The sequence below is a fragment of the Oncorhynchus tshawytscha genome, linkage group LG23 (assembly GCF_018296145.1).
Source record: "Oncorhynchus tshawytscha isolate Ot180627B linkage group LG23, Otsh_v2.0, whole genome shotgun sequence".
Taxonomy (NCBI): Eukaryota; Metazoa; Chordata; class Actinopteri; order Salmoniformes; family Salmonidae; genus Oncorhynchus; species Oncorhynchus tshawytscha.
The window spans coordinates 18,705,528-18,721,993 of NC_056451.1; the positions used below are offsets into that span (position 1 = coordinate 18,705,528).

At 43.9% G+C, this 16,466-nt stretch overlaps 1 protein-coding gene across 1 annotated transcript; it reads right to left on the reverse strand.

Moving 5' to 3' along the window:
* Positions 1–200: 200 nt before the first annotated feature.
* On the reverse strand, positions 201–16,107 carry LOC112222777 (pituitary tumor-transforming gene 1 protein-interacting protein). The gene is made up of 7 exons (XM_024385523.2): positions 15,829–16,107; positions 15,483–15,529; positions 14,479–14,587; positions 12,031–12,139; positions 10,988–11,053; positions 7,748–7,794; positions 201–715 (listed from the first exon to the last, which is right to left on the reverse strand). The coding sequence occupies exons 1-7, from the start codon at positions 15,941–15,943 to the stop codon at positions 666–668; spliced, it is 543 nt and encodes a 180-aa protein (XP_024241291.2). The 5' UTR covers positions 15,944–16,107; the 3' UTR covers positions 201–665.
* Between the last annotated feature and the right edge of the window lie 359 nt (positions 16,108–16,466).

Sequence of the window (16,466 nt, forward strand, 5' to 3'; positions counted from 1 at the left end):
ATCCTTCAGGACTGTCAGATGGTGAAGAGTGATTCATCACTCCAGACAACGAGTTTCCACTGCTTTAGAGTCCAACGGCGGTGAGCTTTACACCACTCCAGACGACGCTTGGCATTGCGCATGGTGATCTTAGACTTGATGTTAAGTCGTTAAAATGTTAAACATTTGACTTTACAATAAAAAATGTATTAGGAAATATATCAGATTGAGCATAATTATGATCTTGGTTTATGAAATATATACAAAGTGAAAACGTACTCACAGATATTACAGTAATTTAAAACAAAGGCTCTTTAAATCAGATTTCACAAAAATACACAGACAATGTGCAGAAAGTTAAGCTCCACTCAGTGCCACGTCTCCAACAGCAAACTAAATATTACAGACTTCTTCAAACTTCTTAATCGTGTGAAAAACATAACATTCTCAAACTGTAAATAATTTTCAATCAGAACCTAAAATGAATGAATAAAAACTGCATTTAATAATTATAGGCAAAGGTTTTGATTTAGATGAATCATGATGATAGACCGGTCTTGATATATAGGTGTGTGTGTCTGCTCTCTAAGCTAAAACAGTCAGCAGGACAGGATGGTAGTCAGCCCAAAGAGGATGGAGCAGAGTAGAGCCATCTGAACAACTTCTCTCTCACACAGGTTTCTGGTTTACTCATTTTCAAACTTGCTGTATGGGTGGTCAGAGTCAGGGACAAGACCTGTAAAAACAAATACAGAGAGAGAGAGAGAGAGAAATAAAAAGGAAAGATGAGGAACATTGAAAAACAGTGATTAGAAGCTGTTGCGTTATGACTGAGCTGTGTAGGGGTTGTACAGAGGCTGGCTGGAGCATAGAGATCCTATTAAATTACTAGAGACATTAAACCCTCAAAGTTCCAGAATGTGGTCAAAATAGCAACCATATATTGGTCAGGGAAAAATGCAAACGAGTCTAATTGGAATGAATGGCAGTAGAGTCATAATCCTGATATGTGATATCAGAAATTGTGTTATAGAATTGCCTCCCTAAAATACCTTCATAATAATACAGTTTATATTGGGTTTTATACAAATGTTATGTTTAAATAGCCTCTAAAATATATGCAAACAGACCATAAATGTAAAATGTTTTGGGGTAGGCAAGATGGCCTACCCCGGCCAAACCTGGAAGACGCTGGTTTGGCCGGGGACCCTATGGGACTCCCAATCACGGCCGGATGTGATACAGCCTGGATTCGAACCAGGGACTGTAGTGACGCCTCTTGCACTGAGATGCAGTGCCTTAGCCCTGCAGTGCCTTAGCCCTGCAGTGCCTTAGCCCTGCAGTGCCTTAGCCCTGCAGTGCCTTAGCCCTGCAGTGCCTTAGCCCTGCAGTGCCTTAGCCCTGCAGTGCCTTAGCCCTGCAGTGCCTTAGCCCTGCAGTGCCTTAGCCCTGCAGTGCCTTAGCCCTGCAGTGCCTTAGCCCTGCAGTGCCTTAGCCCTGCAGTGCCTTAGCCCTGCAGTGCCTTAGCCCTGCAGTGCCTTAGCCCTGCAGTGCCTTAGCCCTGCAGTGCCTTAGCCCTATTGATACAATCAGTACTGGTTGCATTTACAACTTGTCTAAGTCCTATCATCAACTGATTTCAGCCAGTGCATGGCTGTGGATTGACTGCATTGTTTGAATGGAATGTTGGCAAATTGGTGGTTAAGTTAAAACCCTAATGGAATCATTCCTCTAAAACAGCCTGGCTGGCTAGCTAACAAACATACCGTGCAGATAAATTCTTCAAATTCATTCTTTTACACACTATCTTAACACAGCACTGGCAAACCATGGTTGACCAACTCCCTGATAAGATGGCTAACATTTTTCCCATCATAAGAAGGTTCATGTTCAACATGGTATTATATAGTGGGCTCCAAAATTACTGGCAATGTACAAACAATACAAAATATAAACAATAGAATTATAGGGATAAACTCAAAATACCAACATGTGAGAAATACTGTACTTTATTAATGTTTCAATGGAACCCACCAAAATCATACAATTATTTAATACAAAATACATTTCACCAAAATAAAAGGTTTCATAATTATTGGCACTCCTCATTTAGTACTTAGTGACACCACCTCTGGCAAGAATAAAAGCATGGTCTTTTCCTGTAATGTTTGACAAGGTTAAGGAACACATTTGGAGGGATTTTGGACCATTCCTCTATGCAGATCCTTTCAAGATCCTTCACATTCTTGGGTTTGCGCTTATCAACTGCCCTCTTCAACTCAGTCCACAGGTGTTCGATTGAATTGAGGTCTGGCGACTGAGATGGCCATGGCAGAACATTGATTTTGTTGTCACAGAACCATCTGTGTGGATTTGAGGTATGTTTTGGGTCATTGTCTTGTTGGAAAGTCCACATACGGCCAAGTCCCAGCCTTCTGGCAGAGGCAACCAGATTGTCAGCCAAAATTGCCTGGTACTTGGTGGAATTCATTATGCCATCAATCTTAACCAGTGCCTCTGAAGCTCTAGAATTAAAACAGCCCCAAAACATCACTGACCCACCACCATACTTCACCGTGAGTATGAGGTGCCTCTCCTTGTATGCATCTCTGTAATGATGCTTGACAAACAAAGCGCTTGAGTCTGTGTCTTGGGGTCATTAAGGGCTTTCTTGTGGCAACCCTTCCAAAGAGCCTGTGGTTGTGGAGGTGGCGTCTGATGGTGCTTTTTGAAACCTGGTGACCCCAAGATGCCACCAAGGCCTGCAATTCTTTCACAGTGATTCTTGGGGATTTTGTTGCTTCTCTCACAATCCTCCTCCCTATCCTGGGGGGCAAAATGCATTTGTGTCCTCTACCCATGAGGTTTTCAACTGTTCCATATCTTTAGATTTAAAAAAATAATTGCCCTGACAGTGCTCAGTGGTATATTCAATCATTTGTGGATCTTCTTGTAGCCATTACCAGGTTTATGAAGGTCTACGACCATCTGTCCTTTTGAACTGCCAGTTCTTTTATTTTCTTAATGGTGTTGAATGACAAAGGGATATTGCATGCGTGTTACTTAATTTTTATACCCTAGTGAAAAATGGACTGATGTAATGGCTCAATATACACTGCTGAAAAAAGTAAAGGGAACACTAAAATAACACATCCTAGATCTGAATGAATGAAATATTCTTATTAAATACTTTTTCCTTTACATAGTTAAATGTGCTAACTACAAAATCACACAAAAATGATCAATGGAAATCAAATGTATCAACCCATGGATTTGGAGTGACACTCAGGCTGATCCAACTTTGATATAATGTCCTTAAAACAAGTCAAAATGAGGCTCAGTAGTGTGTGTGGCCTCCACGTGCCTGTATGACCTCCCTACAACGCCTGGGCATGCTCCTGATGAGGTGGCGGATGGTCTCGTGAGGGATCTCCTCCCAGACCTGGACTAGAGCATCCGCCAACTCCTGGAGAGTCTGTGGTGCAACGTGGCGTTGGTGGATGGAGCGAGACATGATGTCCCAGATGTGCTCAATTGGATTCAGGTCTGGGGGAACGGGCGGGCCAGTCCATAGCATCAATGCCTTCCTCTTGCAGGAACTGCTGACACACTCCAGCCAAATGAGGTCTAGCATTGTCTTGCATTAGGAGGAACCCAGGGCCAACCGCACCAGCATATGGTCTCACAAGGGGTCTGAGGATCTCATCTCGGTACCTAATGTCAGTCAAGCTACCTCTGGCGAGCACATGGAGGGCTGTGCGGCCCCCCAAAGAAATGCCACCCCACACCATGACTGACCCACTGCCAAACCGGTCATGCTGGAGGATGTTGCAGGCAGCAGAACGTTCTCAGTGTGAACCTGCTTTCATCTGTGAAGAGCACAGGGCGCCAGTGGCGAATTTGCCAATCTTGGTGTTCTCTGGCAAATGCCAAACATCCTGCACGGTGTTGGGCTGTTAGCACAACCCCCAGCTGTGGACGTCGGGCCCTCATACCACCCTCATGGAGTCTGTTTCTGACCGTATGAGCAGACACATGCACATTTGTGGCCTGCTGGAGGTCATTTTGCACAAAGGCGGAGGTAGCGGCCCTGCTGCTGGGTTGTTGCCCTCCTACGGCCTCCTCCACATCTCCTGATGTATTGGACTGTCTCCTGGTAGCGCCTCCATGCTCTGGACACTACGCTGACAGACACAGCAAACCTTCTTGCCACAGCTCGCATTGATGTGTCATCCTGGATGAGCTGCACTACCTGAGCCACTTGTGTGGGTTGTAAGACTCCGTCCCATGCTACCACTAGAGTGAAAGCACCGCCAGCATTCATAAGTGACCAAAACATCAGCCAGGAAGCCTAGGAACTGAGAAGTGGTCTGTGGTTACCACCTGCAGAACCACTCCTTTATTGGGGGTGTCTTGCTAATTGCCTATAATTTCCACCTGTTGTCTATTCCATTTGCACAACAGCATGTGAAATTTATTGTCAATCAGTGTTGCTTCCTAAGTGAACAGTTTGATTTCACAGAAGTGTGATTGACTTAGAGTTACATTGTGTTGTTTAAGTGTTCCCTTTATTTTTTTGAGCAGTGTAGTTCCTTAACACGTAGATAAACCAGGAATTAAATTCCACTTAAGTTTAATTTTGGTAGATGTTATTTACAATAATATTTAACGGTGCCATTAATTGTGAAACCTTGATTTGGAGGACATTGATATTTAATTAAATCAATAAATTAATTTTGTTGGGTTCCATTGAAACATTAATAAAGTACAGTATTTTTCACATGTTGGAATTTTGAGTTTACCTCCATAACTATATTGTTTACATTTTTTTGAAGTATTGTTTGTCCATTGCCAATTAGGGGTGCCAGTAATTTTGGAGCCCACTATAGTTACATTGTCTAGGGGTTGTACAGAGGGGGGATTGTACAGAGGCTGCCAAGTGGGGTTGTAAAGAGGCAGCCAAGGGGGTTTGTACAGAGGCTGCCAAGGGGGTTTGTAAAGAGGCTGCCAAGGGAGGGGGGGGTTGCACAGAGGCTGCCAAGGGGGGCACAGAGGCTGCCAAGGGGGATTGCACAGAGGCTGCCAAGGGGGGATTGCACAGAGGCTGCCAAGGGGGGGCACAGATTGCACAGGGGATTGCACAGGCTGCCAAGGGGGGATTGCACAGAGGCTGCCAAGGGGGATTGTACAGAGGCTGCCAAGGGGGTGGGATTGTACAGAGGCTGCCAAGGGGGGTGGGATTGTACAGAGGCTGCCAAGGGGGTGGGATTGTACAGAGGCTGCCAAGGGGGTTGTACAGAGGCTGCCAAGGGTGGGATTGTACAGAGGCTGCCAAGGGGGGATTGTACAGAGGCTGCCAAGGGGGGATTGTACAGAGGCTGCCAAGGGGGGATTGTACAGAGGCTGCCAAGGGGGATTGTACAGAGGCTGCCAAGGGGGATTGTACAGGGCTGCCATTGTACAGAGGCTGCCAAGGGGGGATTGTACAGAGGCTGCCAAGGAGGGATTGTACAGAGGCTGCCAAGGAGGGATTGTACAGAGGCTGCCAAGGAGGGATTGTACAGAGGCTGCCATGGGGGATTGTACAGAGGCTGCCATGGGGGATTGTACAGAGGCTGCCATGGGGGGATTGTACAGAGGCTGCCATGGGGGATTGTACAGAGGCTGCCAATGGGGGGATTGTACAGAGGCTGCCAAGGAGGGATTGTACAGAGGCTGCCAAGGAGGGATTGTACAGAGGCTGCCAAGGAGGGATTGTACAGAGGCTGCCAAGGAGGGCCATGGGGGATTGTACAGAGGCTGCCATGGGGGGGATTGTACAGAGGCTGCCATGGGGGGAGGCTGCCAAGGGGGTTGTACAGAGGCTGCCAAGGGGGGATTGTACAGAGGCTGCCAATGGGGGGATTGTACAGAGGCTGCCAAGGAGGGATTGTACAGAGGCTGCCAAGGGGGATTGTACAGAGGCTGCCAAGGAGGGATTGTACAGAGGCTGCCATGGGGGGATTGTACAGAGGCTGCCATGGGGGATTGTACAGAGGCTGCCATGGGGGATTGTACAGAGGCTGCCAAGGGGGTTTGTACAGAGGCTGCCAAGGAGGGTTGTACAGAGGCTGTCGAGATGATGGGAATGTGGTGCAGGTCACTAGGTGTTGTTTGATCTCTGAGGATTGACTGAGTGAAAGGCACACACACACACACACACACACACGTACACACACACGTACACACACGTACACACACACGTACACACACACGTACACACACACGTACACACACACGTACACACACACACACACACACACACACACACACACACACACACCTTGTTTGAGTAGCAGACAAATGCCAAGCGGTCCCTAATGTATATAGACTTCAGTAAGCAGGGGGCATGTGAAGGAGACCATCATCCATCACTCTGTCATGTTGTCCATAAAGAAATTCACAATTTATGTGGAACTGCAACCGATACCTGAGACATATTAATACATACACACACCTCAAGAACGTGAAGGCAATGTATGGAAAGATCTCAAACTTGACAACACATCAATAACAGAGAAACATTCACTAGGAATAGTCACTTTTCAGAGAGCTTTAGAGTTGTGCTACCCCCCTCTCACACTTATCCAGCAGCAGATGTCTTCATATACACCCCCCCCCCTCTTCAGTCCCAGGGTCAGAGGCCTAGCATAGAGCAGAGGTTACAGTACCAGACCCCAGAGACACTCTGTCCTGCTAGTCTCATAACTCCCATAATTCATATAGACTGACTAAGGACTGAAAAATGCCAGCGACTTTCCCAAAATTCCTAGGTTTTCCAAAAACCTCAGTTGGATAATTCCTGGAATAAGGAGGGAATAAGCAGGAAGTCCGCAAATCCCACCCGCATTTCGGTCAACCCTGGGACTGACTGCAGTGCTCATATCTCCCATCATTCTTATTCACCCCAGGGAGCCCTCTGCCCTACAGACTGCTGTTCATTCCTAGTCACCTCACTGCACCCCCCACTCTCATACACTGCCTGGCATACTGAATAAACCAGCTAACCGAGCCTTACAGGTTGTTACAGTATTCAGAATCAAGATATGACCTGAGACAGAGTTGGCCTGTGTTTCTGTATCAATGTTTCAACATGGGGATCTGTGTGTGTTGTGCTGACCTGTACTAACATGCAGACGGTAATGAGATGCCCAGTATCTGACATCCAAAGTGTGACGCATCGTGTAAGAATTGATTTCAAGAGACTTGAGGTAGAGTAACCAATATGTGGGCTGCGTTGGCTTGCTTTGGGACATGTTCACTACGCTGAATAATGAATTAATGTTACCGAGGATTGAAATTCAATAAGCAACACCCTAGAAAATATGGAAATGGACGGCCCTATGGATTGAGGACAATGAACGCTGAATGCTCATCCCATTACGCCCAAGTTAAGCACATCAGGTCACAGAACAGTAAGAGGCTTGTAAATGTACAGTCTCAGAAGACTTTCATATCAGGTGAAGTAGAGCAAGGTCATTGGGTAAGATTATATAAGGAAGTGTATCTTGGGTCTAATTGCATAAGAGGTTAGAGGCAGTCCTTGGTTCATATTAGATACAAGATAAGTTGCTAGTAAAAAGTTGAGACATACCATTGTATACATTTATGTAGTTCTGTCCTTGAGCTGTTCTGTATCACGTTTTGTGTGGACCCCAGGAAGAGTAGCTGATGCTATGGCAACAGTTAATGTGGATCCTAATAAAATAGCTAAAATAATGATACGTACCATACTTCTTGCGGATGTCATCATGCCTCACCTTCCTCTCCACCTTCCTGTCAGAGTAGAGGACAACGCTAGTCATGTTCTATCACACAGTAACATGACAATCAGCAACACTGGAACATGTAATAACCCGCTAACAGAAGAACACAGCGCAGGATAATGAACATTAGGAAATGATTTATAAAGTCTTCTCAGTCAGTACTTCTGGGTAATGTAGGATTTATAAAGTCTTCTCATTCAGTACTTCTGGGTAATGTAGGATTTATAAAGTCTTCTCAGTCAGTACTTCTGGGTAATGTAGGATTTATAAAGTCTTCTCATTCAGTACTTCTGGGTAATGTAGGATTTATAAAGTCTTCTCAGTCAGTACTTCTGGGTAATGTAGGATTTATAAAGTCTTCTCATTCAGTACTTCTGGGTAATGTAGGAGATTGTGAATACAAGCCTCATACTTTATAAACCACCATTCAGTGAGCACTGTTACATGCACACAATTACACAATTATTGCGGATAGTCAGATTAATATAATAGTTTGTTTAAAACGTTGACTTGTTTTGCAAGAAGAACGATTTCCCAAATAATCCTGTTTACATGGACACATCTGAACGGGACTTTTGATAAATGCAGAAAATAGCCAATCAAAATAAAAATTATACCACAGCGACCATGTTATTTTTTCGAAGCCTATTTGATTCCGAGTTAGGACATACAAACTTTATATGTGAAAATTAATTATAAGATGCATACTTTCTGTTTTTCCAAACTCACTTCATTCGTGTATAAGAGGGAGGCTTGTGCTACCGGTGCTGGTAAATGTGCAGATCAATTACACCGCTGGAACATGGATTAAACTGTTTACATGTCCTAATAATTCCAGATTGCTTAGAAAACCAGGTGTTATAATCTGCGTATGCTTACTTCAATTTAAACCTTACGCTGATTAAGCTAAGCAGACTAAGGTGTTTACATGACTATTGCCATACTAGGCCTACTGCCATAATCACTTTAATATCCAATTATTATTGTGCATGTAAACGTACTCAGTCAGTGGGTGTTTCTGCTAAACTTGTTACATGTTGTTTCACACTGCTGCTTTTAGCACCTGAGCTTTCTCACCAGTGACACTTCACAGTTGCTGCACCACACTCCCCCAGCCTCCTCAGAGGAGCCCCGCTTAATGGAAGAACTTTGCCCAAGCTGCGAATACCTTTTCAAGTCCATTTACGGATTGCAGTAGCAGAGATATCAAATATGGTTGTCAAAAGCAATCAATAACAAAAGTGGCATCTATATCTGTCCTCTACAAACAAAAAGTTGACTCCACCCTCCATCTTGCTGAACGAAGCTGCCATGCCTTAAAGTGGCAGCATTAAGCCTTTAGACATCTGACATTATTTAAGGCGGCTTTAGTGTCATTGTTTACCTCCTCACGGCCCCTGATAGAGGCTCGTAAACAACAAGACGCTGTGTTTTACACCGACATGGCCAGCAGTAGGTGAAATACGAGCACAGGGCATGCTGAGGAGCCTGCCATTCAGCCATCGCTCTAACTTTATGGGGGACACAAAGGAGGCAGGTAGGGGAGGTGGTTGTGATTGTTTTGTTGGCCCCTCCAGGGACGTAAATTCACTGGGTCCATAGTGGCAGTCCCACACAAAGACAGACAGTGTAAATCAGTCTGGGCTCTTTAATGCCAGGTAGTGATCTTGGGAGCAGCAATCAGTGGAGGCAGGCAGGCTGACAACACAGGGAGCAGAGAGGAGCAGAGGCTGTCCTGACCACAGACTACCATCTGTCTCCCCCACCTCCCTCCCTCTCAGCTGACTGACTCCCACATAACCATGCACGAAGGCAACAAGTGGGAGGGGAGGAGGGAGGGTGAGCAACTGGAAGAAAATGAAAAAGAGCGAGAGGGTTGAATACAATCTCAAAGACTCAAGTGCACTCTGTCTTTCTAAACTCGCTCTCTACCGCTGTCTTAGACCTCCGTAAACCCCTTGGTTTGATAGGGAGTCGGGACAAACTTAACCTATACCCTGTGTTATTTCAATGGGACATTCTCCAACATAGAGATACAGTAAAGGTCGGTGGAGTTTGGATGGTGGGGATGTGATAACTTATGTCTGTTTAGTTGTTCTGTAGAACGTTCCCCATCTGTGGCTCAGATGACAGAGAGCTCAGAGCTCTTAGCTGTGCCCTAACCTCTCCATCTGCAGACTCTGGGGATGTGCTGTAAACATGCTGTAATCTCTCTAGAGGCTCCCTCCTCTCCCATGGTGCCTAAAACAGGCCTGGGTCCCCTCTGTTCCCATCAGAACACCAACACGGTCTATGTAGGTCAGTACACTAACACAGACTATAGTGGTTTGATTCACATCAGGAACAGACTGAGTGAATATACTCTACATTCCTTGGCTTGATAGAAGAAAGGTTCACAGAGGCTGATTTAATTCAGAAACACACAGTGAGCCTAAACTCCCCAGTACACCACATGATAAACTTACTGTTACCGACAGTCTTTCTGCATGACTGACTGCTCACTGCGTTAAACAACACATCAGGCTATCCTCGGTGGACGACAGGCGGGAAACAATTGAAAGAAAGGCTGAAACATTTATGTAAAGGGAGGGCGGTTCCAGACCAGCTTTAGTACACCGTGATTCAGTGTAGGAGGAAGTGTGGCTCAGAATCCCATTACTACCACTACAAGATGTAGTAGCATGTTCTATACTCACCACACACCTATGACCTCATTATCAGCTGCTGAGGACTAAGAACTGGAGTCAGTGATTACAATCCTCTCGGTTGGTGTTTGGATGGACACACACACACACACACACACACACACACACACACACACACACACACACACACACACACACACACACACACACACACACACACACACACACACACACACACACACACACACACACTTCTCCTGGGGACGGTTCTGCTTGAAGAGCCGTAGGAACAGCTCACCAACTGTTCAAATCCCCAACCCTGACAGAGAACGTCTCTATAGATGATCACCAACAACAGAGTAGAAAACTCTGAATCTGACTAGGTAGCTGTGGGAAGAGCTTGCGATCATTGAAACGGATACAAGCACCTCCCCAAAAATCTAAGCAACTAACAGTATGGTTTCACACAAATCATGGTGTTGATAAAATGGGGCATCCTTTAGTAGTGGTTTGAAAGCCAGTGTGAAGCAGAGGGTGCGATAAGTAAGGAATCCTTACCGTTCATCAGCACGCTGTCTGATCTCCTCTCTCCTCCTGGCAAACCTCTCCTCATCTCTGTCTGGCCTGGTGAGACAGAGACACAGGCAGCGTTACAATCACCTTGAAACATCACGGTTTAGACAGAGACACACTAGCACAGACTGGTCTTATGAACACACTGTCCTTGTACAGTATATGATATACTTTGTCTCCAAGTGGAAATGAGACTTAGTATTCCTTGTCAACAATAACACTGCAAGATCCGTGGACAGAACGACTGTTGCTCTTCACTTTGCATAGATGCTGCCAACAAGAAGCAATCCTGTATCCTGTTATTCTGCTGGTTGTGTTTAATGCAAAAAAAGTGAGGCTGCTATTGTGTGAGCTTGGAAAGGGGAGAGGTTCTGACAGGTGAGAGGTTCTGCTGGGGAAACGAGAGAGGTGTCATCTTTGTTAATGGGATGTAATCTTAAAATGGAACAAATAACTTTGCCAATATATGCAGAGGCATTCCAATGATTGGGAGGTGAGAAATATGAACTGTGTGAGCGTGTCTGTAGAATTTCATTTCGGACAGACATGTTGTTTCATCTTCACGGCCTTCATGTTTAGTTAGGATAGATTGATTGAGCTGCACAGAGCGGGTGCATTTAAAATGGCTGCCAATCAGGGTGTCAGGCCAGAAAGCACTTGATTGACATGCCGTTTTAAAACATTCCGCTATGTAGTGACAGTTTCTTCTTCCTCCCTCCTAGAATCACATAATAAGCAGGACAAGATCACCATCCAGGACTGTACCTACCGGTTTTAATAAAAGGGTATAATCACTGTACATGGATGGTGCACGTGAATAGAGATTTGCATTTTGAATAATTTCATGTTGGATGTAACAAAGGATATGAGTAATATCAGCACATTTATGAGGAGTCTGATATGGTTAGAGTGGAGGTTTTCCTAGGATAATGATCAATACTGACTGATAAAGCCATTGCCATTCTTTGCAAGTATCCCTTAATATTAGGTGAGAAAGGGCAATTCTGTGACATCACTTCCTGTATTACCCTGATTGACGTTTATTGCAGCAACAGCAGCAGCAGCAACAGACTGCAATGCTGATGATGATGGTCCCGCCTAACACTGCCATGGCAATGATCAGAGCCTCGAAGTTCACTGGAACAGAGAACAGGTCAAAGGTCAAGATATGAACAAATAACATACTTCAAGTTTATTCGATTTTTAAGTGAATTTCACACACGTTCACAACACTATCCTTTATCAAGGATGAAGAGAACATTTCATTATTCATGTGATTATGCATTTATTTTATCATAATGACTAATAAACCCATGAGGAATCAAACAGATTCAAATGAGGGGTATAAAGACTGCACTGATGTTGATTGGTAGAGAAAGTCAGATATGCAGTATTATTTAATTAGCCTGAGCAGTACCAGCCTGTGATTGAGTGATATGAAAAGCTCAGCTTGGCACTCAGACCACTATTCAACAATGCATCTTTGTTAGACATTAATGCCACCTGCTGGTGTGTTTTTGAAATTACAAGTGGGGTTTTATGTCAAGATTTTTGTACTTCCTCTATTTAGTTTGGACAAAATAAATGTTGGTCAAGAATTGCTGCATAATATTCTTCTTACCTGTGGGTTTTGAATGCATGAGTCACAAGTTGAGAAGGATTTAAACTGATTAGTAACTCATTTGGACAAAGATGGTTGTTTCCAGATTCTCATGTCATTAAACATTGTATTCTTAATTAAATATGCCAATATGTGTGTCAGGGAGATTTTTTCCAAAAACAAAATAATAGATCTCTTCTTTAATTATTAAAATGATCATAACAACAGTGTGGAATGTGTGTTATTCCTTATTATTTAGCCCTTGTATCTAACCCCATGGTTGTGCTCAGAAACCAGCCAGAAACCACATGCTGTTGTCATCTGTGGCCCAGAGGCCTGTGATCAGAGTCCCTGCAAGCAGCTTCAGCAGGCAGCCCCAGTGTGAGTGTGGATCAGTCAATAGGGGGGGCTCTTTAATCACCACAGAACAGCCAGAGGGGGCAGGCTGACTGACATATACTAGGCCTGAATGAGCCACGGCCTGTTCACCCTGCTACCATCTAGTAGAAGGCGGAGACAGTACAGGTGCATCAAAGCTGGGACCGAGACACAGCCATTAAACTAACTGTTTTAAAGTCCCTGAGCAGTTTCCTTCCTCTCTGGAAACTGAGTTAAAAAGAATGCCTGTATCTTTGCAGTGATTGGGTATATTGATACACCACCCAAAGTGTAATTACTAACTTCAACATGTTCAAAGGGATATTCAAAGAAATGTTGACTTTTTTACATTGAAAACCTCCCTGGTTTTTGTGGTTGAATCGGTGTTTGAAATTCACTGCTCGACTGAGAGACCATACAGATAATTGTATGTGTGGGGTACCTGAGACGAGGTGGTCATTCAAAAAACATGTTAAACACTATAATTACACTGACATTATGGAGTATTGTGTGTAGGCCAGTGACAAAATCTCTGTCTTTAACAAACACAACCAAATGTATAAAAAGTCAAGGGGCGTGAATACTTTCTCCGTGGCCCGTTTATGAGGAACACCACCCAGTTCATGAAAATGATGAGTTACGTGGCCGTGGCTTACTATATTATGCAGGCAAACGCATTCCGTTACTGTTTGAACGTTAGAATGGACAAAACGAGTGACTTAAGCGACTTTGAGCGTGGTATGATCGTCGGTGCCAAGTTGGCCCTTTTCCAGTATCTCAGAAACTGGCCAGACTCCTGGACTTTAACGGCACAGTAGTGTCTAGGAATGGTGTGACAAACAAAAAACATCCAGTCAGCGATAGTCCTGTGGGTGAAAACAGCTCGTTGATGAGCGAGGTCAAAGGAGAATGGCAAGAATTGTGCAAGCTAACAGGCGGGCCACAAACAGGCAAATAACGGCACAGTTCAAAAGTGGCGTGCAGAACTCTTCAGTCCTTGTCACGGATTGGCTATTGCAGCAGACGACCACACCTGGTTCCACTCCTACCAGCTAAAAACAAGAAGAAGCAGCTCCAGTGGGAACACGAACAGTACATGACCTCATCCTGCCTGGTGTCAGCGGTATAGTCTGCTGGTGGTGTAATGGTGTGGGGAATGTTTTCCTGGCACACGTTAGGTCCTGTGATACCAATTGACACCTTGTAGAATCCATGCCCCGAAAAATTTAGGCTCCAACAACCACAATCAGATGTACTATTCTGTATTAATCTGACTGTTGCTATATTGACCTTAACAGACACCCAACTAAGCATGTGGTCCGCCATGGGCTGATGTGGGTGGAGGGCGGGCTTTTGTTCTAGCAAAGTAGTAACACGCTTGATTATACTATTTCATGTCTAAATCGAACACTACAATAAGTTGATTAGAATTAAAGCCTGCACCCACATCAGGAGGTCTAATGGGAGGTCACATCAAGTAAAACTTAATTTCACTCACCCCAACACACTCCCCATCGTGCCTGTGACAGTTTACACACTGCAGGCGGAGGCAGAATGTAGCTCACTGGGTAGTCTGTGCACGTGTCGTTGGTCATGCACCACAGGCACTGAGAAAAGACAAGACACTCATCATTAGCCTAATACTTCAATTCTCAAAGAGTTGATATGCGTAGGATCACCTATTCCCAGCCTTTTTTAAAAACCTTTATTTAACTAGGCAAGTCAGTTAAGAACAAATTCTTATTTTCAATTACGGCCTAGGAACAGTGGGTTAACTGCCTGTTCAGGGGCAGAATGACAGATTTGTACCTTGTCAGCTCGGGGATTTGAACTTGCAACCTTCCGGTTAATAGTCCAACACTCTAACCACTAGGCTACCCTGCCTTCATCCATGTCCTTAACTGTGTCCATCAATTTAATGTATTTCTATTAGTGATGGGGGGTGGGGAATTGATAATTACATAGAGTTATTATTTTTGATGATATATCATACTGCATCATTTTGACAATATCACTTCTGTGCTAGTTGGCTGTACCTATACCAAAACTCCAGTGTCTTTCCTTCAAAGATTGTTTTCTATATTTTTAAATTGGTAGTCAATTTGTTTACAGTACTTGTATTTCCATGACTGCTCAAACTTGTTGTTTTCTCATGGTTCTCGTCCCTCTGCAGCAGACATATGGTGCGCAATATGTTTGGAACATCGAATCGCAATGCATATGGAATAATGAGAATCATAATATATATCGTATCGGTATCTAAGTATCGTGATAATATCGTATAGTTAGTTCCCTGCTCTAATTTATATTGAGTAACTTAAAATAGATTCAGACAGATTAACGTTACTTGCAATGATGTGACCCTTGTACAAAATGGTACAAATTTACAAAAAATACATATATTATTGAACATAGACCGAGTGATAACGTAAACTTGGTAGCGAAGGCTATACAGACTATAATGCTTTACAAATAGGAAGTGTTACATAATATTCTGCTTACCTTTGGGTTTTGAGTGCATGAGTCACAAGTTGAGAAGGCTTTGCAAGCTGAAATGAAAGGAAATGTGTGTTCTTATTTGAATTCAGTAAGGCTTAGCTGTGCTAAAAAAAATAGTCTAAATCGCCATACTGTCTACAATTGTGCATGTCACACCAACTCAAAGTTGTTGATTTTTGCTCACCTAGCAAGCTAACGTTAGCTGATGACGCATTTCACCTATAGTTAGCTAGCTAGCCATCGAGACGTTGGAAGCGACATAATGCAAACAAATAAATGTAACGAGCAATGACAATACTGAATGCTGTTGATACATGTCGTAACCAAAAATGTAGGAATAGTATCTTACACTTCAATGGCGTTGGCGTAGTACTAGTGTGACATTCTGCTCGGCTAACGAGGACATAGGTTACAGCCACAACAACAAGCAATGAGCTCATGATTCCCCTCTTTGTTTTATTCATTTTATGATGCTATTTTGAAAATGACCCTATCTAGCTACACCTTTCACTTTCTAAAGCAAGCAAAAACGTAACTCACGAAGTTGCCAAGCGCGTTCTAGCTAAATAATCTAAACAAACGACGGAGTTACTTCCTGGTTCTCTTCTAGGTTGAAGATACTTTCCATAAAAGGACGAAAAAGCACATACTGACACCTAGTGCAGGGCGCAGTACAAGCGAGAGTGCTCACATTATCCACCAGGTTGCGGTACAACACCATCAGTCTGGTACCGGCAGAGGAAAAAAATACGAATTGCCATTGTCATAAATTATCAGGGTAACTATCAAACCAGTTTCCCATTGAGGGTGAGATCTCATTTCCGTCGTCAGATTTAATATGCTTCTGTGGTTAGACTCCATGCCAATAAAGCCTTTTGGATGTAATTTAATTGAGCGAGATGAAGGTCATATGTATCTAATTCCAGTCTAATCTGGGTGACTTTCCCACTTTGCATCTGGCCACTGACGCATTCATCACAGTGGTGA